The sequence below is a fragment of the Coturnix japonica genome, chromosome 14, assembly GCF_054131305.1.
Source record: "Coturnix japonica strain WE chromosome 14, WE-NBRP24, whole genome shotgun sequence".
NCBI classification, from domain to species: Eukaryota; Metazoa; Chordata; class Aves; order Galliformes; family Phasianidae; genus Coturnix; species Coturnix japonica.
The window spans coordinates 958,003-983,792 of NC_140676.1; the positions used below are offsets into that span (position 1 = coordinate 958,003).

General features: G+C 52.5%; 2 protein-coding genes and 1 long non-coding RNA gene across 11 annotated transcripts in view; 1 reads left to right on the top strand and 2 right to left on the bottom strand.

The window, feature by feature from the left end:
- The first annotated feature begins 124 nt into the window (after nt 1-124).
- LOC146758430 (uncharacterized) lies at nt 125-3,888 on the top strand. Its single transcript, XR_014934248.1, has 2 exons — nt 125-401; nt 1,587-3,888. It is a non-coding gene; the product is annotated as an uncharacterized LOC146758430 (long non-coding RNA).
- Nucleotides 189-7,423, bottom strand: PAQR5 (progestin and adipoQ receptor family member 5). Of its 2 annotated transcripts, none has more exons than XM_085515184.1 (9): nt 7,271-7,423; nt 5,288-5,328; nt 4,883-5,054; nt 4,633-4,760; nt 4,356-4,558; nt 4,045-4,171; nt 2,428-2,524; nt 2,000-2,141; nt 189-1,860 (listed from the first exon to the last, which is right to left on the bottom strand). In XM_085515184.1, exons 3-9 carry the CDS (start codon nt 4,931-4,933, stop codon nt 1,625-1,627), a joined length of 984 nt encoding a protein of 327 aa, XP_085371310.1. In that variant the 5' UTR covers nt 4,934-5,054; nt 5,288-5,328; nt 7,271-7,423; the 3' UTR covers nt 189-1,624. The 2 variants fall into 2 exon arrangements, with proteins under 2 accessions (XP_085371310.1, XP_015728917.3); XM_015873431.3 differs by having other exon boundaries at nt 7,021-7,412.
- A 2,584-nt stretch (nt 7,424-10,007) lies between these two features.
- The window catches only part of GLCE (glucuronic acid epimerase), a 31,859-nt gene continuing 16,076 nt past the window's right edge, over nt 10,008-25,790 (bottom strand). For 4 of the 8 annotated variants that reach the window (XM_085515196.1, XM_015873413.3, XM_085515195.1 and 1 more), the window contains 3 exons: nt 17,555-18,114; nt 15,782-16,027; nt 10,008-13,655 (listed from right to left, as the gene is read on the bottom strand). In XM_085515196.1, coding sequence (XP_085371322.1) covers nt 12,631-13,655; nt 15,782-16,027; nt 17,555-18,101 — 1,818 coding nt within the window. In that variant the 5' untranslated portion in view covers nt 18,102-18,114 and the 3' untranslated portion in view covers nt 10,008-12,630. Of the gene's footprint in view, nt 13,656-15,781; nt 16,028-17,554; nt 18,115-20,959; nt 21,152-25,790 lie in introns of all 8 variants that reach the window. The other 4 variants (XM_085515198.1, XM_085515199.1, XM_015873415.3 and 1 more) reach the window with 3 other exon arrangements.

Genomic DNA, 25,790 nt, shown 5'->3' on the forward strand with positions numbered 1-25,790 from the left:
AACCAATCAGCGCGCGCGTCTTGCGTGACGTCACCACGCAGCATTACGTCAGGGGAGCCACCGCCCATCCCCGCCCCGGGGTGTAGGCCTCAAGCGTTGCTATGGTAACAGCACCGGCCACAGCGCCCCCTGTCGGTGTGGGGGTATGGGAGGGGCGGTAGGAAGAAGCAATAAATCCCATTTATCCATTGCGATCTGCCCCGAAGCTTTTATTTCCAGATGTGAGTACAGTGCAGGCCATCAAAATGATTCTCAGGGCCGGATCCAGCTGAACGAGACGTGAGATGCCCCAGGAGCCAACCAGGCCCTCAGAGGCCCAAAGCCAACCTAAGCCAAGAAGCAGAATGATGGACACCGGGTGGACAGAGCCAGGTTTCATTCCCTACACACATGGACTCGAGGTAAATAAGCTTTACAATTATTAACAACCATCTCCACAGCTGTTATGTTCACAGGCAGAAACAGAATCAAATCAGGTTAGATTTATATTGATGTACATACAAATACATCAGTGCCGTCGCTCTGTTAGTGTCCTCTCTTGGTGTTGAACATACAATTACGTTCCAGTGCTCATATATTAATACATTGATCAGCTTTCAAAGGAGTTTGTTACCAGAAGACTTAGTAGCCCCGTCATATCTTGTCACTGCAAAGTGCATCTTCTACCTCCAAGAGGTAATTACACACAAAGCCTGTTATACACCCGTATGGTTACTGAGAGATAGTGCTCCACAGGCATCACTGATAGTGCTGGGTAACACCAAGTAACAGCCCAGTGACAAGCAGCCTCAAAGCCCTGAGGAGTTATTCCATGTGTTCCTGGAGAAGCCAAACCCTTGGGAAGGCTGCTTGACACACAGAGAACAGAGGTGCCCTGGGTATTGCCTTGAAATGAATGTAAGGCAGGCTGTGGTCTGCCCCAGCCCCATGTTGGGTAGGCACTTGGGTGGAGTGTCAGATTGTTGGGGTTATACCCCCAGCACCAGGAATGTTGGGCTCAGCCCCGGGACCTGCACAGCGTCCACATCCTGCTGTGAGACTCTGCTGCTGATTGTGGGATCACAGAATGCACGGGGTGGATGGGACCCCAAAGCACACCCAGTTCCAACCTGCTGCCATGGAGGCGTTGAGCAGGTCACCCAGAGCCCCATGTCCAGCCTTGGGCACCTCCAGCAATGGGGCAACCTCAGCTGTGGGCAGCAGTGCCAGCACCTCACTGCTGTTGGGTAAAGGATCTCCCCCTAACGTCTGACCACATCTCTCAGTTTCAAACCACTCTCCCTGACAGCAGGGACACCAGTGCCCCTCCATAAGGCGGAACTGGTGAATGCCTGTTGCTCTGGAAAGCATTGGCACATATCTCCCTTATGAGGAAAAAAAAAAAGAACGTTAAAGATTATTATAAATATTTCCTGTGATGAAATATCAGCTCGATTAAAAGCATTTCATAACCCATCCCCAGCCTGAAAGCCATATGTACAAACACCAGTGCAATATGTTTCACCCTCAAGGACTGGCCAACAAGCATTTCCCATAGAGCTGCATTCACCCCATACATCAGCTGTTCACCTTCTGTCTTGTTACAGCAGCAAATGAGGACCCCGCATCCTACAGACCGGGTGCCCTACTGCCCGTGCAGCTTGTCCCTGTGTGAGGGCTCTGGTGCCCGGCAGAGCTGAGCAGAGCATTGTGCAATGACCGCCAACCCAACGGCCATGCAGGTGCCCATGGGTGCCAGCGCCTGCAGCAGCGACGTGGCTGGGAGCCGTGCCTGCCTCTCACTCATGTCCATCAGGATGGCTTCCAGCTGGAAGTGCGTGCCCAGGATGCCGCAGACGTGGAACACCTGGTGGCTGTGCCCTGCGGGGAAGCCAAAAGTACTCAAGGAAACTCAAGCTTTGTTCAGATGCAACCTCCAGACACACGGCCTCCTGGGGCTGTGTTTATAAAGGTTCGTTCTGCCTGACGAGGAAGCAGAGCTCAGCCTCCTGCTGCTTACCGATGTAGTCGAAGTGCCCCGGTGCCAGCCTCTCGGGCAGGTGGGTGGCGAAGATGAAGCAGGTGAGGAAGGCAAAGGCCGTGTGCCTGTAGTGGGCAGCTACTGTGGGATCCATACAGCTCCGCACCGCGCACAGATAGAACTAAAGGACATGAGGGTGGGACAGAGCGAGACATTTGGCCCCCAGCGTCCCAGCATCACCAGCCCCACACCAGCAAAATGCCCACCCCAAAGACATTAAAGCCCCTCCCAAGCCAAGCCACCGGCCTGTGACTATGATGTGACAGCAACACGCAGCTTCAATGAGTGGCCGCGCCTGGATGGGTGCAGGGAAAAAGAACACAATCTCTTTTCCTGCAGGAGCTTGTTGGTCTTTTTAAACAAGGACGTGTTCTCCCAAGTGCCTGCAGGCCGAGCAGTGAGCATACCCTGTAGAAGAGCGGAATGCTGTCGAAGAGGTACGGGTACACGAAGGCCAGCGTGCGGGACACCTTACTGAGCCACGGCCGCTCCAGCTCCAGGAACCTGCAAAGAGCAGAGCAGCACCAAGTGAGGCTGCAGCAGTGCTGGGGTCTGCTGGCCACCGCTGCCACCATCACAGAGCTGCAGCGTGCTGCATGATGCCCTCACCCTCCTGCTGTGACCCCCAGACCACCTTTCCAGCTGCCACCCTTGGCACATTCCATCCATCTCTTTGGGCACACCAGGAAGCAACTCCTTTTCACCCTCTCCTGATTTTGCTGCTGATTTTTGCTGCTGCTCGCTCACTGTTTCCCATCAGCAGCAAACAACTGCCACCCCTGCTGTCACTAACTGAATTCTCACTCTTGGTTTATGATCCAAGCTGTAAGAGCTGGGAGTGCAAGCAGGATGCTCCTGCATTGCTTTGGGACCTGCTGTGCTTTGGATCTTGCCTTGCTTTAGGTCTTGCCTTGCTTTGGGCCCCACCATGCTTTGTGTATTGCAGCTCCCAGGCTGCAGTCAGCGATGTTTGTTAATTAAGCTGTATTGCATCTTGTGCCCGAGAGGCATGGAACGTCTCCGTGTGCTTCTGTCTCACACCCTGCCAAGAGTCTGCAATTGTCATTTTGGAGAATGCATGGAGAGAGTGACTGAAATCTGAGAGTTCTTTAATTTAACCAGTGGCTTTTTTTCTGGTATCTCCCTTATAAGAGATGTAGGAGCTTGCTGGTTATCATCATGCCATATCTGAGGCAGAAAGCCTGTGTCTGGATGGGGAGTGATATTCTACATTGTGTTGCCAGGAAATTAACACTGGTGAAGCACTGGAATGGCTGAAATCACACAGTAACTGAAGAGCCACCCCCCAAAATAAGGCAGCAGTGGAGCAGTGGGGCTCTCCCTGACCAGATCCAGACCTCACAGTACCTCCTGGTGCCAAAATATGGGGCAGGCAGCCAGGAACAGCACAGGGCCCCATTCACGGCCAGGAATGGCTTCTGCTGCAGCAAGGAAGCACAGACAGGTTTGTCTGCTCTGTGCGGGAGACTCCAAACCCACAGGCATGAAAGGAGCCCTTGTAGGGCTGCTGCTCCTGTGGGGTGCATCGCAAGAAGGCCATGCACGTTCATTGCAGCCCATCCGCGTGTGCTGCCCACCCTGCCATGCTGGTTGTGTGACAGAGGTGATCAGCCAGGAACTGACTGCAAAATACCCAGCACTGAGCATGCAGCTGGAATGCAGCTGAGCCACTCAGGTATTTTTTAGAGTTATTCCAAACAAATGGTCTGAGTCTGCTCGGGAGCCAAAAACTGATGCAGGAGGGCTGCAGTCCCTCCTTGCAGCTCCGTCACACAGGGCTGGAGCCATGCACCGTGCAAAAATACCTCTTGGGCTTTCCAAAATTAAAGCAGTTGTTCTGCATTCTCTTTCTCATGCTCTCCTGGTGCCGGCATGCAGCAGCACAAAGCTCTCTTCTTCCCCTGCCTTGTTACAACACAGACTAGTAGTTCCAAAGCTCCATTCGTGACACTAATTAATGATTATGCTGAAGCAATTGGGGAGGTACAGGGGAGGGCACGCACCTGGAGTAGCAGGCCAGGCTGGTGCTCAGCACCGTGTTGAACACTGCAACGGGGACGTAGCAGCAGTGGAAGGTGCTACCAACCCATTCTTCTGGGAACACATACGCTGAATACGCCAGGGCCGAACCTGGAGGAGGATGGGAGGACATAGAGGGGAGGTGCCCTGTGCCCAACGAGTGCTCTCCAAACCCCAAATCCCATTTCACTACTGTATGGGCCAGCAGTGCCACATGGCTGCACCCCAAACCTTCACATTCCCACAGAATTCCCTGCAGGTTCCTTATCCCAGGGTGAACCCCCCCCATCCTTACCCAAGCTGTACATGCTGAGCGCCGCGTAGTCAAAGAAGTAGCAGATGTGCCGGGCACGGGCCGACATGGGGCTGAAGGTGTGGGCACAGCTGGAGGCCAGTGGGTAGATGCAGCAGCTCAGCAGGTAGGCAAGCAGTGGCCAGGCAGGGGGGTCCCGGCCCCCCGGCCCCCACAGCCGCCCCACCAGCATCCACACAAAGTACCTGTGAGCACAGAATGAGCATCACACCCGGTGCATCCCCTGCCCCAACGGCGCAGTGACAGCCATGAGACGCACCATGCAGGGAGAAAGTGGGTCCAGATGTTGAGTGTTTCGTTGGTCATCTGGAAGGCGCTGAGGATGCAGTCAGCTGCTGAGATCCTCGGGGGGCGGTACCCACAGAGGATGCCCTGCTCCTGGTACCCCTGCGAGGTGCAGAGCGGTGGCACAGCGTCCCCCAAGGGGAGGTCTGGCCATCAGCACCCTGTATGCAGGGTGAGGGTCCTGCATCCCTCCCAGCCCCAGGGAGTGGAAGCTGCTCTCTGACCTTAGGCACTTGGTGGATGCTGAGCAGTCGGGGCAGCTTCAGGCTCAGCATCGCGCCGTCGGGACTGTGGCTCCGTGGGACGGTGCCTCACATCCCTGCCCTGGGGATGGCACCGGGAGTGGTGGGGATGTGGCTGCCCCGTGGCGATGGCTCTGAGCTCAGGATGGGTGTCCTGCGGAACACGAGCATTGGTGGGGATGTGGTCTCCAACTCACCAGTGCCGAGGGTGTGGATGCTGGGGATGGAGGGTGGCCCCACCTGCAGTCAGCATGGGGCTTCTGGGGCCCCCCCACTGCCTCTCATAGAGGGACAGGGTGAAGTGGGGGATGTGGGGCTCTCCCCATCTGCCCACTCCCCATCAGACACCAGGGAACACGGAGCAATCCCGGCACCTTCAGCACTTACCCAACTGCTCCGTCTCTCCGCTTCCTGCCTGCACCGCGGGGCTGTGGAGTAAAGGTGAAGAAGGCTGAATTCCCAGGGTGGAGAGCAGCAGAGCTGTGGGCAGCACCCTGCTATGTGCCCCACTGCACCCACGCCTCCTCCTCGCCCTCCCCATAACCTCCCTAAGTGGGGATTCGTCACACCTTGCTGCTGCACAGAGCAGCCTCAGAGCCCCACTGCAGCCCTTTGCTCCCCTCTGCCAGTGCTTCCCCCTGTGTGCCCCTGCCCAGGCTGTGCCCTGATCCCTGCAGACAGGGCTGGGGGCACAGGGGGTGCCCAGGAAGAACAGCAGCCAGGAGGTGGTTAACAAGGGAAAAATTAACGAGGCGAGAGAGCAATAAACCTGACACGGAATGAAGTTGGAAATGCCTTTAGTTAAAGATTAGTCTCCAGTTGGGACCTTTCTCTTGGCTGTTGCACCAGCAGCGTGCAAGTATTTGCATTCTCCCCCAGCAAAGGCACAGAGCTCTGCCTGCTCCCGTCCCCACTGATAGGAACACAAATGAGCTCAACGATGGGATGGAACAAAAAATACTTTTTCTTATCTTGGAGATAAGAAGGTGTGAGCTGTGTGACGAGCTGGCACCAGGCACGCGCTGGGCTGCAAATACATGGGGGCAGCAGCTGGGTTTGCAAGAGTGCAAAACAGGGATGGCAATGGGGGTAGGGGCAGGGGCAGGAATGCAGAGAGAGACAGGAATGGGGACAGGGTGGGGATGGGGACAGGGATGTCTGCCATGCATCCATGCATCTTCTGCTCTTGCCTGGCTAGAAGGAACAGCCAGGAGTAGCACAGCATTATGAGCTCTGTCCCATTGCATGCATCACTTCTCTGAGTGCCATAGGGGTGCTCAGGGTGACAAAGTCACCTCAGTGAACTGAGAAACGATGAGAAAATGATGGGTGGCTGCAAAGCTTCCTCCTCCCAACAATGAGTTGGCTGTGGGTGTCGCGGTGGGGACAGCGCCTGGTGACAGCCAGAGGGACCCGGCCTCTCTCAGCAGGGAGCTCCCCAGCTGCAGCAACCAGTTTGTGTTTTTGTGAGCAAAATGAGTCACTGGGCTGAGGCGGCAGGAGCAGCAGGCACACCCTGCAGCCCCACTCCTTCCTGCTCCAAGGGTGCGTTCAGTGAGACGCAGGCAATGGGGCAGGGATGGGGGACATCACCCTGCTGGGAAGGATGGACATGTGTTGAGTTGCGACCTCTGTGGCAGCAAGCTGCAAGGCCCGGAGGCGTGCTGCTAATACACCCTCCTCCTCCTCCTCTTCCTCCCCCTGTTCCTCCTCCTTTCTCTCCATCCCCACAGCCACACTCAGCCCCAACACATCCCTATTGGCTCAGTGCGTGCTTGGAGCCGCGTGTGTCAATGAAGGGGAAGGAATTCTAGCTGTTAATTGTTAACTTTTAGAGCAGCACAAGAGCAGGACGGGCTGAGCCACAGAGCAGGAGCTGCGCAGGGACCGCTGGCACCATTGGGTTGTGCACAAGCAGCTCAGCGGTACCCAAGCCAAGCTGGGTACCCACAGCGCCTCTCCGCCAAGACTTCCATCTGCCCCACACGCAAACCCCCACATTCCCCGGCCTTGCAAGGCCAGAAAGCAGCAGCACGGCAACACAGCAGCACAGCAGCCCTTGGGACAGCAGCACAAAGCGCAGCGGCGGAGCGGGGCGAAGCGAAGCGTGCCGTACTTACACAGCGGCCGGGCGCAGGGCTGGGCGATGCCGCGCTGGCGCCGAGCTGTTGCTCATCTGTGTACAAACACAGCCCGCATGGCCCAGCGATGGAGCCGCATGGGAGGGGGCGGTGGGACGGGACGGGGCCGCCTGGGGACGGATCCCGCTGGGCGAGGGAAGGACGCGGGGAGGTCAGAGCTCGAGGTTGGGATGGAGCCAAGAAGTGCTGGCGGGGTGCGAAGGGAATGGGGGAGAAAAATAAAACCCACAACAAAACACCACCGGAAATCGCCGCGGCCAAACTCCGTCGGATCGCGCTCCCATCGGCTTCAACCGGGCTGGGAGGAAGCAGGAAAAATGCTCCCTGCCAGGCTGCTCCCTGCGCGCTGCTCCCGGCCCCGCCGCTCCAGCACCGGAAAAGAGCAGAAAGTTGCTCAACTGTCTCCAAGGAGACTGGAAAAGTGCAAAGCGAGCTGCAGGGAGGGCCGTGCTGCTGCACAGAGGTGTTCGCACATCGCTCCATCGGGGCTGCGCCGAGACCCCACGCGTTCACTGCTCTAAATGCAGCTCTGCGGAACTCACGGCGTTCTTAGAGAGGACTGGAGAGCTCTGCGTGGCCATTACTGTAAAGAGCCGAAGGAATGGCATGCGGACATACCCACAGCCATAACCCTCAGCACCGCATCCAGAACTAATGCATCATTCACCCTCATCTCAAGCCATTCAGCCCAGCCAACGTGGACAGAGCGAAAGCGCTTCCCAGAGCTGTGAGAGCCATCCCTGCTCTCCAAACAATTCATCTGGGTTTGCTTTGGGAGCACAGAGTGGATGCAGAGGTGGCTGTGCTGGGTGTGCACACCCATCCAGCTGTGGAGCTCACAGTGAATGCTGCTGCTGACCCCACTGCCCTGTGCCACTGGTCCCGAAGTGCTGCTGACACTCAGAAGGCGCTTGGAACCATTCCCTGCACTTCTGCCCCTTTTCTCCTCCGTACCATCTGCTGCTGGTTGCTCTGAGGTGTCCCCAGCCCTGTGCCCGTGTCACCTTTTGGGGCTGCTCAGCTGGGTGATGCCCTCCCTGAGGGGACACCGTTGTGTCCTGCAAGCACAGGGATGCTGACATCTCCTACTCACCCCTCTCCTGCACAGCAGCCGCTGCCTGCCAGCACTATAACCCTGCAGCTCCCCTTACACTGACAGCCCTGCACCCAGAGCACAGCAAAACCTCCCAGCAGCAACCGGTGTGGTCAGTAGGAAACCAGTGGAAACTCCCCCCAGCTGTAAAAGGTGTTTAACGAGCTCGGGGCACAACCCTCGTGACATTGTTTGCGGCTAAATAGGAATGGAGCTGACATGTAGGCACGCAGACAGGACAGCACGGGGATCTGGAATGAGCTGCAAGCACGGGTTGGCCACGGGCTGCTGCCACCTCTGATCCCTGGAGTCAAACCAGCAGGAGAAGGCATTTGCAGTGGGAAAGATACAGGCTGCACAGCGTAGGTGTAGGATAAAGGTCACAAAGCAAGGGACAGGGATGGAGCACTCGGGGACACAGAGGAAGCCCTGTGGAGATGCACACCCACCCCAGCTGTGCACAACCCCAATGTGCACCAACACCCCCTCGGCTGTGCAGCCCCTCCAGAAGTGCCTCCACCCCATGCAGATGTGCCTTAACCCCATGCAGATGTGCCTTAACCCCATGCAGATGTGCACAGCCCTGCACAGCCCATGGTCCCCAGCAGCACAGGGGCAGTGGTGCTCCTCCATGCTGCCCATCCCAGCCTGATGCAGATGATGGTGACGGCTCTGAGCGTGTTTGGTTTTTTCCACTGTTTAAATTCTTTACACAAATTCCACAGTCTGACCACAGGCTCAATCAAAATTCCAATGTAGGTGCAAAGACCATCATGGGAAGGGCCTAAAATCTCAGGGCAAAGCCACCCCAGGAGGAGTGGAGTCACACGCTGCTTCCAATCCTTGCAGACCGACTGCTTGTGGAGGCACCAAGGCAGAAGCAGTTAATATTTAATGCAGCCCCAGGCCTGCATGTTTAATTACGCACATTTAATTTATCGACATGGTCTGCCTTGAGTTGCAGCCCTGCAAAACCTGGATCCTGCTCGCAGATGGGGCAGAATGATGGGAGCAAAAGCTGGGTTAGTGCCAGCCTAAAAACCCATCCTATGGGCCAATGGCACTCTGCACTGGGAAGTGCTTCCCCCACCCTCCTCATTCTCGCTGGCTTCTGGCTGCAGTGCCCAGAACAGCTGGCTCAGCCTTGCCATGTACAGGGGGCTCATAGCATTAGAGCCCAGTGCTCTGCATCCATAGTTAATGCGCTGCGAGCAGCTCAGCCACTGGGCAGGGGGAGGTGGCAGCCCCCCACCAGCTGCCTCTGCTGACAGCACCTTGTTTGCAGGGGAAAACATGAAGATCCAGCAGCACAGCACGGGGTTAATGGGATCGCACCAATCCGCGCTGGTATTGAGGATAAAGTGGGGATTTCCATAAGAAGGCCTCTTTATGATCAAATTAATGGGTTAGCATTCCCCACCCAACCAATGCCATTTGGATTTTGTGTTATTTTCCCTCTGGTAATGGGCTTTGCAGAAGCAAATCTGTTTAGGAGCTCCCTGCACACCCGTGCCTGGACACTCTCAGAGCCATGGCAACACTGATGGGGGAGGGCCAGGATGCAGTGATGGGCCCACAGGACCCACCATGCCCACAGGAAGGGACCCCAGCAGCTCCACTCCACGCACCACCAGGACACCAGCTCTGCTTCTGGGGAGTCCTGGTGACAGGTCACACATTGGGCACCTCATTTGGAACCAAACCCCTTCCAGATTCCCCATAAGGAGACACCCCAAAGGCCATCAGGATGGTGGGTTGGTGGCTGGGCAACACATTGGGGTTGGTGAGCTCAGTGGTCTCTTCCAGCCTTAAGCTGCAGCCATAGGGGGGGGGATGGTACTGAGTGAAATAACACAAGCACTCGATGCTCACCTTAAGATAAAAAAAAAAGAAGTTTATTTTACAATCTTATAAAGCAGCTTTACATGAAGCACAAACATTGATCCATTTACTTTGTATATAAACATAGTAGAACCTTTCCCTCTGCAAAAAGTCACGTCTCGCCGTATATAAAACTAACATGTGCACATTGTGCTTAAACTGCAAAGTCTGTACAGCTTTACAAAGGACCACCCTTTACAAGAGCATCCTGTAAACAATTTATTGCATATTTAACACATGGTGTGTACCCCACATGTAAAAATGTAGAAAAAATAAAGTACAATTACAAGGTGAAGGGAAATAGCAGCTTTCGGTGAATGTCTTGCACAATGGCTGAGAAAACAGCACGGCCACACGCGTACGGTTGTGCTTGTGTGTCACTGGTGTGCATACACCACGCCTCCAATCAGGTCTATGTACAGCGGAGCCTCACGGGGAGGTCGAACTGATCTGAGTCCACAAGATCTTCATCATGTCGACCACTGGGAAACCATAGGAATAGAAGTTAAGTGACTTCAGCCAAGTGATGGGCGCTGATGTCCGACCGTCCTCTCCCAGCTCTGTATGGGAAACATGATCCCAGGAGGAGCCCTCACACCAAATCCCTTTGGCCCCACAGCAGGCTGAAGTGCCAAGGCCAATGGGAAGGCAGTGTGGGTATGAAGGGCATGGTATGCCCAGTGCAGAGGCAATGCCACCAACGCTCCATGGCCAACCTGCCCCATCGAGACCATCACTGCCATTATCAACCCGATATTAAAAACGAGAAGAAAACAATTAAATAATAATAAAAAGAGGGCACGGTGGCCTCAGTAAGGCACCGGCACCGCCGCAGAGCAGCGCCCTGAAGTCTCTCTCACTTCCCCACATCCAAAATGGGCAAAAACCAGAGGGGATGCACAGGGGGAGATGCTCTGCTTGCAGTGAGGACCGGTCGCTGGAAGGAAGCACGTCGTTTGGGTTGTTTTCTCTGTGCAAACGTGTTGAAAAGGAAGGAAAAAAAACAAAAACAAACCCACTAAAAACTAAAAAAAAAAATCATCTGTGCTAACTTTGGTATTGAGATTTCTCCTGCCACATCTGCTTCCCACATTAACCGACCCGATCACACAGCACGTGCTTGCGGAGATCACGTCATTACAAAGTTGCTTCAAATATCTGTGAGAAAAAGCACTGAAAAAGCAAGAAAAGCAAACAAAAACCAAGATGCACGTCAGCTTCGTGCCCGGCCTCTCTCTATGCAGTCTGAAGCAGCTCTGTCGTCTGTAGGAGCACCTTAAGCCAAAGCACACCAACACCCGCAGCATGTCATGGGATCAGTGGAAAAGTCCCACAGCGATAAATGATCACAGCATGCCAGGACACGCGTGGAGCTTTCATGCCTGGGATGGGAGAGCAAAGCCCAGCACGCCTGCACAGAGCTGACAAGCTGGTGTTTGCTGTGCTACCAAACTACACCATTCCCATCTGATGATGCCATTGCTTTTACCCTTCCGGACCCACCAGAAAGCTCCGTGCTGTGAAGGCAGACCTACGGTATAGGTATGGGCTCACAAAGATGAGATGCAGACCGCCTGCTCCTCTGCGTGCTGCCAGCACAGTGGAAGTGTTGGGGTTCTGTTTGATGACTGGTGTCGGGCAGCAAAGGCCAAGCAGTGCTAAAGCACAGGCGGAGCTGTAAGAGCCCTATGGGCTGATTGTCATTTTTCAAGTGCTGGATCTTGGGTTAAAAATGAAAACCCCCATAGGACATCGCTCACCGTTTCAAATTACATTTCCTGCATGCTGCTCAAAACGAGCTCCATGCCATGAGGAATTCAACACAGGTCTCCTACAGAACCAAGCCCACAAGCTTACAGAAACCTCTCCGATGTGAGGAAAAAAATACAGAACAGAACATCGGGCTCCACAAGAAGAGACTCCAGCTGCTGGGGGGGACGTGCTGCCAGCACCCCGTGTGTGCCTGGCTCCCAGGACAGGGCTGGTGCAGCCACAGCGCTGGGCCATTCGTGAGCCACCGACTTGTGCTTACGTGGTGCAACGCGAAGCCATACGGCTACAGGACCTCCAGACTGAGAATAAAAGACCGTGTCACCCCAGGGAAAGAATCCATACAGAAAGAAACACCCCCAAAAAAGCTACGCTGTCCACTACCCAGGCTACAAGGAAACACACGTTCACAGCATTACACCACACCACCGGCGACGCTGTTCCAACATATACACAAACAGCTCCATTTCCAAAGAGGCCACGTACTAACTTGTCAGGCAAGTGCTGGACTTTAGAGACCTGTATGGCTTCCGTAAATATCTTCCTGCAAAAAGGAAAAACAAAATCGTTCCCCAGCTCAGAGCACGGATGGGTTTTGCTTCGTGCAGGTAATGTCACAGCGGAGAGCTACGGAGAGCGAGTGAGCTGATGTCCCCGATTCCTGCCCATCAGACCCAAAGGTTTTCACACTGGAATGCAATTATTTCAGGAGATCAGTTTTAAGGATCACTTCTTCAAAACGGTCTGTACGATTTTAGGATGCGACCTTCTCAGGTGTCCCCTCGCCGAGCTCCAGAAGCCCGAACCTTTGCCACCAGCAGGCACGAGGGCTTTGGTTGTCAGCTCTAGTTGTGCTTTGCCCTGCCGCCCCGCAGGTAGCTCTTCCACCTCCTGACAAACTCTTTGAAAATTGGGGCCTCGTCAATGGTGCTGAGCAGCTGGAGCTGGTTGATGTGGGTGGTGTGGTAGTCCCAACGCGCCAGGTTGGGAGCAGTGCCCAGCATGAAGTGCCGCAGGTCATAGATGGTCCCAGAGCCTGTGTCATAGAGGGGCAGCATGGCCTTCAGGGACTCCATACCACGCTCATACAGCAGCCGTGCCTCCTTGCCCAGCTTCTCCCCTGCAGTCTCCTTCAGGTCGTAGAGCCCAATGAGCGAGTACATGAAGCCATTGAGCACAAAGGAGCTGGGCGAGGTGGGGTACTCCTCGTACCAGTCGTGTCTGTTCATGAACACAGCCTTCACCCCGTGCTGCTCTGATGGCAGCTTGTAGGGAGCCGTGGCCCGCAGCGCAGCGCTGAGGAAGGTGTGCTCCTTGGTCAGCAGGTAGGCCCGCACCAGCGTGGAGATGGCCTGGCCCTGCGCCATGGCTGAGTACCAGCCCGGGTCCAAGGACTTGAAGCCTTCCCCCAGCTTCCTGGTCACCATGATGGGCCAGCCGCCCCGCTCGTCCTGGTTCCTCACCAACCAGTTGCTCGCCGCAAAGAAAGCCGCCATGTGCGCGGTGGCCGATATGGTGACATTGTCGAGGAATCCCCTCCCCTTTGCAATCAACCTCACCACCTTCTTAGGCATTATTTTGGTCTGCTTGACGGCCTTTGTGTTGGACAGCCCCACACCCTTGCGCAGGTCGGTCACCAGGTCCCGTGTGACGGTGCTCCAGCTGGTGCGGGCCCCGATGCCGTAGTAGATGTCGCGCTCCCTGAAGGCGATGAGCTGCGTGTTGGACACGTAGTGCACGGTGAAGAGCTGGTTCTTCTCCGTGGTCTCCAGCACCACAGAAATGCTCCCGTTGGTTACAAACTTGAGATCGAAAGAAATAATGAAATCTCTGGTGTTCCCGAGTTGCAGGGAAACCCCCTCGGTGTTCTCTGCAAAACAAACAAACAGTGGTTCGGTGGGAAAGCGCTCATTTCTTTAAAGATATCAAAGATGCAGAGCGCACCATCCAGAGGTAACCAGACAAAACCCAAATGCTTTTAGGCGAGCTGATCAATAATTCAAACAGCCTCTGCTTTCTGTACATGTATTATTTAATTAAGCATAAAAGCAAAGCCGTGAGCGATGGCTGAGGCTTTGGGGGAGCAATCCACAGCAACTGAGCGTGCCAGGGCCTCAGCACACAGCCCAGGCAGCCACTGCTGGGAATCCAACACAGCAGGATTTGGGCAGAGGAAAGTCAAGGCAGGGAGAGTCATGGGGGATCCCGCTGTGCCTTCAGGTGGTGCTGGGAGGACACAGGACAGGAATTAGGGGTGAGGTACAGCCTTAAGAGATATGGTCAGAAATGGATCTTAACATTTAGAAGAAGCACAGAATCACAACAGTTGAAAACGCCCTCTGAGATCCCCAACTCCAGCCCACCATGTCCACGTCCCTCAGTGCCATATCCCCGTGGAATATAGGAAGAAGGACATATTAAAAGTATTCATTAACCTCTCAGTTGGTAAAATTCAGTTCAATTAAAAAAAACCCCAAACAATTAAACAAAGCTCCCACGTGGTAGCACCTAACGCAATAGCACCTAATGCAGCTAACAAACCTGTAATGCCATGTACAAATCCTGCAGCTTTGAGGGCACAGAGGGATGACCGACACTTAAAGGCAGTTGTTTTAAATTAACAGCTTTCCATAGAATAAGACCCTCCTGTGGAAGACCACTGTTTCCCTTCTGTTACATCCCAGAGTGTAAAATACCCCATGATGGGAAACAGAGGGCTGTGGCCACCAGCAATGGCTTCCCCATCTCCCAACCTCTCCCACTGCATTTTGCATCACAGGCACTTCTGCACTGTGCCCTGAACAGCACGCACAGCTCCATGTAAATAACTTCTGGTGCCACAACAACGTGAACTGTAATGGGAAAAGGAGTATTAAAGAAGGAAACCTAAAGGCTGCTTGCTCTTTCCACAGCCATAAGTGTCTGTAAAGCCATTACTTACAGCCATCTCAGACGAGTGGATGCAGACTGCAGCCTTCAGCCCTGCACATCACTCTGCCATCAATAAAGGATGAGGAGAGAAAGCACGGCAGTTCTTTCAGCCTTCCCTCTGCCTGTATTTCTCTACTACAAAGACATGAGAGCTTTTCCCCAGAGACCTGGGCCTAAGGTGCCAACCGAAAATTACTTCATTGTCTTTTTAAGTAATGGACTCATTAATTCTAATGGGTATTGATTGAAGAAAAATACATTACATCCTTATTAACGAGCCTGTCTGAGCACAAAGGAAACTCCCGCATGAAATAATCCACTTCTCAAAATAAACCTCTACTCAGGACAAAGCAGAACATGGGAATGTCAAGTGGGCAACACTGGGAGCTGCTGGGGAGGCTCCTGGTGCCCACCTGCCCTTTAGGGGGTTTTCCTTTCCTCCCTTGGAAAAACATTTATCGCCTATATACAACCACTGCAACACAGAAGCTGATTTAGTTATCCTGAGAGGGCAAAGGGTGCAAGAAACCACCCCTAACCACCTGCAAATGCAGCACTCCCTCTTACTGCCCCGTTAAGGCAACCCAGTTCAAACAGAACAAGGTCTGCATGGCCCTCAAACTGTAAATACAAACTGTAAATTCACAACCCAATGAAGAGAGATGGGGGGTTCCGGAAGCAGTCCTGTATGAGACATCTGCTCAGACTAAAACTGCCCCTCCCTGTCATCTCACATCATTCCCAGCTTCACAATGGGCTGGAGTGCTTCGCTTCCATTCTGAGACAGAAGCAAACAGGCTCAGGAAATGGGAGCACAGCTGCTCTGCAGAGCTGCACTGCCCTCCCCAAATACACCCACACGTGTTTTAATTAAAATAAGGATGTTTCAAAGAGCAGCCATGGAGAGAAAACAGTAGGGGAAAAAAAAGTACAGATCTTTGTAACGTTCCCAGGTAAGGTCCTAAGGATGGAAAGCTGCTCCACACAAACAAAACCAGGTGAAATGGAGGAGAGACCCCCATGTTACCAGCTGAGTGAGCCAACCATCGATCTGCCACAACCCACCTGGAGCAACAAAGTGTTTAACACTGGTGAACTTGGCTTTATCGGGCACTGTGGAAAGGGAGCAGCCCTTGGGCACGGCCCACTCGGCAGCCCTGCTGCCCCTGTCCTTCTCCTCGGCCGTTTCGTACACCTCGATGTGCGGCGGCTTCTCGGTCAGGTTTTTGCTGTAGTGACTCAACCCGTACTGTGCGATCTGGATGGGATAGAAGTAGCCCTGAGGGCCCCACTGGGTGGATAAGGGCACACCTAGGAGAGAGGAACAACGTGAGTGTCTCATAGGCATTCTGTCACACGTGTACACAGTGCTGCACGTTCCCCTGCCCACTCCTTCCCCACCACCAACGCGCTGCCAGCAGATGCTGTTAGAATCGTAGAATAACTCAGGTTGGAAATGACCTTCAAGACCATCAAGTCCAACCACAAAGCTTAACAGGCTTCACCACCAGGTGGACTCAAGGAAAGTCCCATTCATGGAATGAACACATACAGAACAAGGCAAACACACATTGCTTAGGATACAATGGAGAAAAGCAGGATTCCCCAAAGCTCTATGTTTTGTTTGGGGCAAATTCCCAATTGTAATGTAAGAACCCAAAGTGGGAATTCATCACCATGACCCTCTTGCAGCATATTTAGTACAGCAAGCTTTCATGTGCGTGTAAGGAGAGAAAAAGGAAGATGCAAATAAACAAGTTGGCATTCACACCACTCTCCCCTTTGGCAATGTCAAGCTCGGGAACTAATAATGCAGTGAAAATATTGCTTAAACTCGATGGGAAAAGATAAATTTTCATGCATATTTTGGTGCTTCGAGTTCCTAATAAATATCATTGATGGGGACGTGATGGTTTACTGCAGCCTGAAGAAAAAGCCATCAGAGGAAATATGTGAGTCTCGTGTGCTATCTGTGCTCCTGGAAGCCAGCTCGCTCATTAGCGCTAAGCATCTGCAGCTAAAAGGTGCACTCGTTGAGACTGAAAGATGCAAAAAGAGAAATGTGCTGGAAGAGCTTGGCTTGAAATTCATACAAGATGACAAGATTAAATTCTCCAGGTCACAGGGCACAACAACACGTTAACCTTGCGGAAAGGGAGAAGGTGAAAATACAGCACGAGGTTTTCGGCACGCAACAACGTGAGCATTTCCAGGGCTGGAAGCACGCAAGGCAAGAGCTAAACCTGCCAGAGTGTTTTAATACTCATTCTCCTCCTCTACATGCATTTCTCAGCCCTGTTTGCTGGCTGCTAACTATTGCCTTCACAACAGCCAGGCTCTGGCACTGCGTTTCATAAGGATGGCTCCTCAATTGCTTGCTGAAAAAGTGAGGCCAATTGAGGAATAACCAAACAGGTGTGAAACGAGCCTGTTTCCTGAGCTGTATTCAGTCAGCAATTACTGCAGCAAGAGGAAAGGAACCCCCCTCTCTCCAGCCTCCTGCAAACAGAAGATGCACAGCTATTGGGATGCACTCACACCTTTGGTAATGAGATGTTCCAGGAGGGCTCTGCCCACATCCTGCCCCCAGCACACATAAACACACCACAAAAACAACTGTCCAGCCCCAGGAGATGGCTGCAACCAGCAGAACCAACGCCACAAAAAGGAAGAATGGCAGAAGTCAGAGTGATGCTGCAGACTGCACCAGATTTCTTGATCCCCAATGCATTTGTATCCACGCTGTTGTGATAGAATGAGGAGGTGCTTTGCATCTCAAATGACAACTGCAAATTTCAAGAAGCATTTCAACTGAAAAGGAAAACGTGGAGCACAAACCTTCAACACCACTTATGCACTTCACTCTGTCTCGAACCTCTACGTTGTAGCCCTCGAAGGACATAAAGACCCCATCCGGGTGGTAAGGTGCTCTCTGTGTGTATACTTTGGAGTAGCTATGAGAGAATTCAAACCTGTCATAACCATCGTACTGAGCAATTTTCCCATAAACCTCAAAGTATTTCTCTACCCAGCTGAACGGCAGGAAGACCTCGCTGCCTTCCCTCCTCCCTTTGATGGTGTGCTCGTCGTTGATCAGACAGTCTATCTCCTCATACTTCAGCCCCGGGGCTTTGTTGAAGCCTCCCACGATGGGAGGAGCCTTCTGCTGCTCTTGGGGTGATGCTTCCTCGCTCTGCTTGGCCACATCCCGTGCGGGGCCATTGCTGGCAGCTGCTGCGCGGCGCTCGGGGCCACCCGGGCTGCGGGGGAATGGGCCGGCCCCATCCGAGGAGCATCTGTTCCACAGCAGCACCGTGACCAGTGTGAAGAGAGCACAGATGATGATCAGAGTCTTGTAGTTGACCCGAGCTGCCAAGCAACGCATATTCACACCATACCTGCAAAACAAAGGGAGAGACGTTCAGGGAGCGGTGCCGAGCAGGGTTGGTGCTGGAACTACTGACAGCACCACGTGGTTGGGAAAGACCTCCGAGGTCCTCAAGTCCAACCACTGGATTTCTTGCTTTTGTTTGCTTGTTTGGTGGGTAATTTGGTCTTTTTATTTGCAAGCTTGATACTTAATTGGACAGTTTGAGTCCAAACACCCAACGCTTGGTGCCACAGCTCGTAAATATCACCAGAAATGGGGACTCAGCACTTCCCTAAGCAGTATGTTCCAATGCCTGATCAAAAGAATACCCTGTGTTGGAATGGACCCATGAGGAATACCAAGTCCAAGGGCAATCCAAGAGTTAAACCCAGGTAAACTCAGCTAATCCAAGAGCAGTGCCCCAGTGCTCCCTGAGATCCATCAACTCCGGGTCGTACACACCACCGTCAGGTGCAGAACCTTTCCCAACCCCCACCCTGTTGAGTTGACCCCCAGTCCCCTCTCTGCAGCCATCGCTCAGCCACTTACAACCATAGAATGCTTGGAGCTGGAGTGGACCTCTGAAGGCCATCCAGTCCAACTCCCTGCAGTGCAAACAGACACCAAGCTACATCAGGCTGCCCAGGGCCTGATCCAGCCTTGCCTTTAAAGTTTCCAGGGGTGGGAGACTTTCCTCTTGTGCCCCACTTTGTGTTGTATACACAGGACTGTGCCATCCCCTGCTCTCACCACCAACAAGAGGCTGAACACCCACCAGGGCATCACCACAAACATTCACCATTCAGATGGGAAAATCACCCCTATGCCCAGAGCAACGAGAGGATTTCCAATGGAAGAGCCCCACAGCCAAAGCCTGGCAGTAATTCACATGGCTGAAGTCACCATTTATTTATTTTTTAATTATTATTATTATTTTCAAATGGAAACAATCAATTATCTCCCACCAGTCCTCTGCTCCTACACTGTAAGCACCATCTGGTCAGTTCAAACCGGACCTTAAAAGAGAATTGTCTTATTTGCCAAAAGCCTGATTTGCTGCGAGCTTTTAGAGAGCAGAAATTGATATCTAATTGTATTTTTATGGAAACTCCAGCATGAGAATAAATCCAATTTTCTGCATCAGCAGATGGTTTTCAGCGATGATGCTTCTGGGATGACCTCAACAAACACGTTCTGCTCTTTTTACACACGGGGATAATTCACTTCTAAAGAGCAAATAACATTCCTGACTCCTACCTATAAAACTCAACATTAATTAACCCACCTGGATTAGCAGGGGATGGGCAGGGGGATGCCATGCTTTCCTCACTACCCCGTGTGATGACTGTTCTCAAACAGCCCCATGTATTACCCCCCAGCCATGCACAATCCCTGTCCATGCTGCCTCAATACCCTTTTAGCTCAGCTTGGCTCTGCTCTGAAAGCCCACATGCAAAACCCCAACCACAGAAAGGCAGAGGGATGGGGCATGCAGCAGCTTTTGAGACCCTAAATGAGAGGTGCTGATGCTCAGCTCCAGCAATACTGAGCCTTTATAGATGAACTGAAGAGGACCCAGGAAGAAAAGCAGAGTTTTCACTGCATGAAATTTCACCATGCACTGAAACATCCAGAGTTGCCAGCGCAGGATAAAGGCTGACTGTGTGGTACATGGAGGGGTGGAATCCTTTATCCAGCCGCGGAAGGAAGAATTCAGAATTTCCATGGGAGAAAGAGGTAATTTAAAGCTGCGGAGGGGCTGCGTTAAATGGGCCTATTCCCTTGGTGCTCTTATGAAAAGCATTTCATCACATCATACTTAAAGGATTTGATGAGCACAGGATGGGAAAGCATTTTAAGGCATGAAGGGGGGTTGTTTTCTCCTCTTTGCCAGTATAACGATGGGAATGCCTCAGAGCCCAACCCCAGCGCACAGGCTGCTCATCAGCCAGGATGATCACAGTCCCTACAGTGACACAGGGATCACAGAATGGCCTGGGATGCAAAGGATCACAGTGCTCATCCAGCTCCAACCCCCTGCTATGTGCAGGGTCACCCCTTGCAGTGAGGGAGGGGATCACTGTGACAGTGCCACCCATGGGACACCATGTCATCACTGCTCTGCACAGAGCCCCATACACCCACCAAACAGGACGGCCAATGTGCAGGGCTGAGCCACCCCGAAAGAAAGAAGGAAACACAAACAGAAGAATGGCACCTGAACTAGAGTAATAACTCCTGGCACGAGGGTGATTGAATAGTTTCTTTGGGAAGCCCTGGATTTATTGAAGGGACCATTTTCTTTAATCCCTGCTAAGAGATGAGGGTGTGCACAGCCCTTGGGCAATGCAGGCTGCTGGCAATGAGCCCCTGCAAAACACAGAGCAAAGAAGCTGTGCTTCCCTGAAAAGCAGACACCCCTCTGTTCCTACATCACCTGCTTGGTTTCTGTTGCTGGACTTTTCCCAAGCAATCAGCCCTATGGAGTACAAGCTGTTTTAAGAGGTCTCTTCTTGCATTTTGTCCCACCCCAAAGCACCTCTGCTCGTCAGTGAGCAGGAATGGCTTTAATCCTGCTCTGCACACACAGACAGCTCATCTTCTTTTCCAAAGAGGGAGAAAATGACTTTTTATTTCCAGCAGGAAGGTCTCCTTTCCACTGCCCACAGCACGATTCCTCCTCCTGCACAGAGCTCCTATAGGAAGGCTGGGTGTGCCAAGGGCTGGCAGGCAGGCATGCAGCCCTCACTTCTATTTCTGCTCATGCTGTACAGACAGCATTGAACAAACAGGCCCAGCAAGCCTTGAGCTGACAGCCCAACCCCACAGGAGCTGAGGAAGACTCAGAAAAAACAAACCCCAAGGCGACTTACTTCCCCAACCCGCGGCGCTGGCAGCAGTTTAAGGCACTCCCATGGAAATTCTCCGTGCTCAAACAAGGATCAGAAGGGACGGAGCTGCAGAGCTCTGGGACACACAGCGCTGCTCCCAGCGAGGAGTGGGGCTCCTGCTGCACTGCGATAAGGTGCCGCCTGACTTTGAAGCCTGTGTGCCACACTGAGCTGCTGGGAACAGAGAGGATGAAACGCCTCAGACTGGCACTTCTGATCACACGTTCAACCCAATGTTTAAAGAGGGAGCAGAACTTCAACGCGTGCCCTGACCTAAAGGTGCACCCAGCCATGCACGAGGCTCAGCCTGCTTTTCCCCCCCCCGTCCCTTCATTTCCTGCAATGAAATGCTGGTGTTACATAACAAAAAAATAATAAGAATTAAGAACTCTGGGCTTGTTTTTAGTAACTGTGGAAAAGTGTTCCATCAAAACTTCTGACCCTTTGCCAAAGCTGCCTTCTGTCTCAAAATGGGATATCAGTGAATGGCTCCAACTTGTGACAGCTCTGCCCCTCCATTGGCTCTACAGATCTACTGTACAATCCTTGCTGGATTGCTGGGCAGGAAAGAGCGAAGATATAGAAACTGCAGCCACAAACCCACCCCACAGCTCCCCAGCACCTTACAGAGCCTCCATTCATACCCACACACATACAGAGCACCAGGAAAATGCAGAGTGCTGTGCAGCAGCTCCTCAGAAAGGCACAGCACCTACAGACACCCACGTGAGGGTTGGGCAGAAGCAGAGGCTTCATTCAGGCTTTGGAATGAATGTGGGATGCAACACCAAAGCACACAGGTGAGGTCCTCTATTTACACCTGTAAACTGCAGTGAGGGGCAGTGCTGCCTGGTGCATGGATGGTATGGATAGTGTATAGAATAGATCAATATCTATGATTCTATGGTATGGATAGTTGGGATGCCACAGCTTTGGTGCCAACCTGTGCACTGCATGCCCACACGTCCTGCCCACCCCATCCCCATGCAGCAGCAGTTGGCCTTTCCCAGCAGATCAGCATCTGAGCACAACAGGGATTTTTGTGCACAAGTTACTTGAAGTGATTGGAGGAGTCGGGGTGAGACAGAGCAGTTAGCAGCTGCGATTCTCACAGCACATCGTGTCCCAACACCCCTTATATGTGAGCTCTGCAATGCAGAATTGCTACAAAGAAGTGTTGAAGTATGAAGGATACACGGGGTTTCTGAGCAGCACCGTGTTAATTCACATCCTCAGACTGCTTGGGATCAGAAGAGCTTTCACCATCATTTCACATCGTCCCAGTGCTGCTGGGCTCATCTGGAGCGTTGGAATGCTGTCACACGATTCCATACACATCAGCAGTACATTCTGCAGCTCCAACCATCCCACACAACACCTTTGTGGGACTGGGATGCCCTGGTTGGATGCAGTGCAGGGACCCCATGATTCTTTCCCAGCAGCGCTGCACAAACAACACAGCCACGGAGCAGAGAGATGCAGACACTTCTGCTGCCAGCTCGTGACAATGCCTATAAGAATCCAGCACACAGCGTGCTCCAAACGACAGCTCAGACATCTGGCAAGGATTTGGCACGTCTGCCTGCCTGCAGCACCCCCCACACCGCTCCTAAGAGCAATCCTTGGAGCTCAGGCTCCTGCAAACTCCAAACCAACTGCTTTGCTGCACCGTTTGCTATTGGCACGAAGCATCTGTACTCACACTCCTACGTATCTCAGAGGTACATCACTGCTCCTATCCCCGTGCAAAAAGCAGAGGTTAAGGAGCACGGTGCTTCACAGAGGATAAATAAAACATGTTTTAAGTCACAGAAACTGGCTAAAATTGCCCTGTTTTTCTCGCATGGCAAACGCCAGCACTGCGCACAGATGGTTGCTTGGGCAGAGCTACCGACGGCAGCTGCAGCAAAATCAACTACTTCCAAAGGAAACGACCTACACTACAACAAGCGCTTCAAAACTTCAACAGAGCAATTGCTTCTGAAGCTCAAACTGCAATTGCTTTCCCAGTACCTCCCCAGTGCTCCCATGCTGTCCTGTAGGAGCAGGCACAGGTCCCTCATCATAGGGCCAGACATGTACCACACTTGGGTCTCCAGCCCACAGCTCTCTGACCTCCCCTACAGCTTGTTTGCAGACTGCCATTAACCCCAGCCCAGGCTTTCTCCTATACTCAGAGCTTCTTCCCTACTCAGAGCTGACAAGGCAGCCCAGCTTCTATATACTGCACCACAGTGACTTCGGTTCTGGATTCCAGAATGCAGCTCACGAATGCAGATAGGATGTAATAAGGCATAAGAGAAGAGATACCCTTTTAGTTACATTTTTTTTCCCCCCTAATCCTTTCTACTTCAGCTCCTTAGAAGAGCTGATGAGAAAGGAGGGCAGAGTAAAATTAGAAATGATATAAAAGCGAGCTGAAAGGCGCTCGATGCAAACGGCTCCAGCTGCGAGTCATCCCGCACTGTGGTTCCTTTGCATTATTTAATACCGAAGGTGATGGCTGTTAAACAGCCACCACACACAGAAGGGAAAGGTCAGAACAACTGCTGGGAGGAGATAAAGCAGCTCCAGAGGACACCTCTATGGGAGGAACAAGCTTTGGGAGAGACACAACCATTGCATGGGGCACAGCATCACTGCCCACTGCTCCTGTGCTATGCTGAGTTCTGAGACTCCACTTCAGTGTGGACAACTGGTTGGTTTTGTTTCTTTGGGAATGGACCATTTTACCTCATTTCCTGGTTGGTTTCATTCCAACCCAGCTCTGGGCCTGCAACTCAGAATCCCATTTGCCATCCTCCCATTGCAGCATCACTCTGTGCAGTAATGAGCGCTGGACCAGCTGAGTTACAGCCATCAACGTTCTTAAACCCCAGAAATCACAAGTTGCACAGATATCCCAACTGGACACCACAGTTCTTGCTGATGAGACTGATCAACCTTTGGAACCAAGCAGGGGACCGAAGACAATGACCACAATTTCTTACATCCAAGTGAGGACAGGCTTTATGAAGACACAGCATTCTGCTCCGAAAGCAGATTTGCAATCAATGCTAACCCAGAGGAGACCCCACCCCACCCCCGTGCCAAGGAATGGGCAGATCTGTGTTGGCACACACAGCACAAGGAGAAAAGCACTCTCTTCCTTTGCACGTTCATTCCTCTTCCAGAAGAAATTCTTTTGCTGTTTACCCATATTTTCCAAAGCAGTTCCTGCTTTGCAGAAGTAGGAGTTGGGTTTAGTGGTTTTTTTTCCCCCCATATTTTAAGTAAATTGCTGTGAAACATCAACAAGCCCAATTCTTCCTCCCCCACAAAGGTAGGCAGCTATTGGGCTTGTGGCAGCAATGCAAAGTTTCCAGAGCACAAAGGAACAAACAGGAAGGATGCAATCAAGTTTGCTATTCTGGGGAGAAGCAAAGCGGACTCGAAGCTTTCAGAGCCCGATTTAATCCACAACTCCTTCATCACAAAGCATCTCCAAAACAATCGACGTGTGCAGAAATCCTATTTACAAGCAAAAAGGCCACAAAAAACCAAAAGCCTTTCAGAGTCATTCTGAATATGAACCCAATCCCAAGGACACTCCGATGCTCAGCTACACACCAGCACACTTGACCTTTTGAGTACGACTTGCAGCAAATTGGATATGACTCAACCGATGCTTGTTTCTTCCTAAAACACGTGTTTTCCAATGGCAAGAAGTGCTGTCCGGGACCCTGGGGCAGCAAAGCAGCCCACGCAGAGGATGTTCTCCATTGGCTCTGTGTGACTCTCATCCACTTGCACAGCAAAAGCACAAGTTCCAAACAAGCGCTGCAGCCGAACAGAACAGAGTGAGCCACGGTCACCCGAGGAGCTCTGCCCACCTCCCCTCCCACTCTGCTCCACACGTGCAACTATCGGATCCTACACGAGCAGAAACAGGCTTTCAGTTTTAAACTAAGAGCAGAATGTTCTCATGCCTTGGGTTGACTCGTGGCTCCGTGCCCAGCCAGCACTGCATCCCACAACAGCACAGCTGCAATGCTCAGGGCCAGGGGGCGTCCCAAGGCTGGAAGCCTGGAGCTGCTCTGCAGACAGGCAGAGGTTCAGCTGTAGGTACAAGATTTGGGTAGAGCTTTTACCAAAACAAAACCCATACTTAACAAAACCTACAAGGGAACGCAGTTATTGACTGCAGGGAAATATATTCAGAATGAAACCTTATGCATTCAAGAAGCCTAAGGAAATCTGTGCTCAATTAATGTTCACTCCATGGGTTCACTTATTGGGAAATCACTGATGCCTTCATAGTTCAGATGCAATGCTAGGAAGGCCAGGGGCAGCACAGAAGCAACCTGAGCTGGCCTTGAAGCTTCACTGAGCACCGTGCTGAGCCGGGGCAGTCAGTGCATGAAGCAGTCGGTCCTGGTTCCACCCATTGCACTGCACTGTGCACCAGGGATGCAGAGCTACAAAGGGAGGAGCCCTGCATCCACCCGGGTACAAACACAGGGACCGCTTCATAGATGGGTTACATCTGTCCCACAATGAGGGCATTCATCTAATGAAAACAAATTAAGAAAGACGTGCTGGAACTGACAACGATGCCATACATCACTGCTCACCCTGACCACACAGCATCACTGCAGGCAAAGGAGAAGCTCCGATGAGGGCCACCCCACGGATACATCACACCACTATTAAAATGGTTTATTAGCAAAACACTCCCCAAGCATCATCCGGAACTTTACAACACCTGCTTTGCATGCACTCAGCATTTGCAGTGGATTTATGGCTGCGTTGTATCTGCTTTAAAACGGCGGTG

Excerpts from the sequence above, each read along its gene's own strand:
- PAQR5 (XM_085515184.1), bottom strand. The coding sequence starts at position 4,933 with ATGCTGAGCCTGAAGCTGCCCCGACTGCTCAGCATCCACCAAGTGCCT. Across the intron at positions 4,559-4,632 it reads ACCCACTTTCTCCCTGCATG|GTACTTTGTGTGGATGCTGG; the intron begins GTGCGTCTCATG and ends CTGTGCTCACAG. Across the intron at positions 4,172-4,355 it reads GCTCAGCATGTACAGCTTGG|GTTCGGCCCTGGCGTATTCA; the intron begins GTAAGGATGGGG and ends ATCCTCCTCCAG.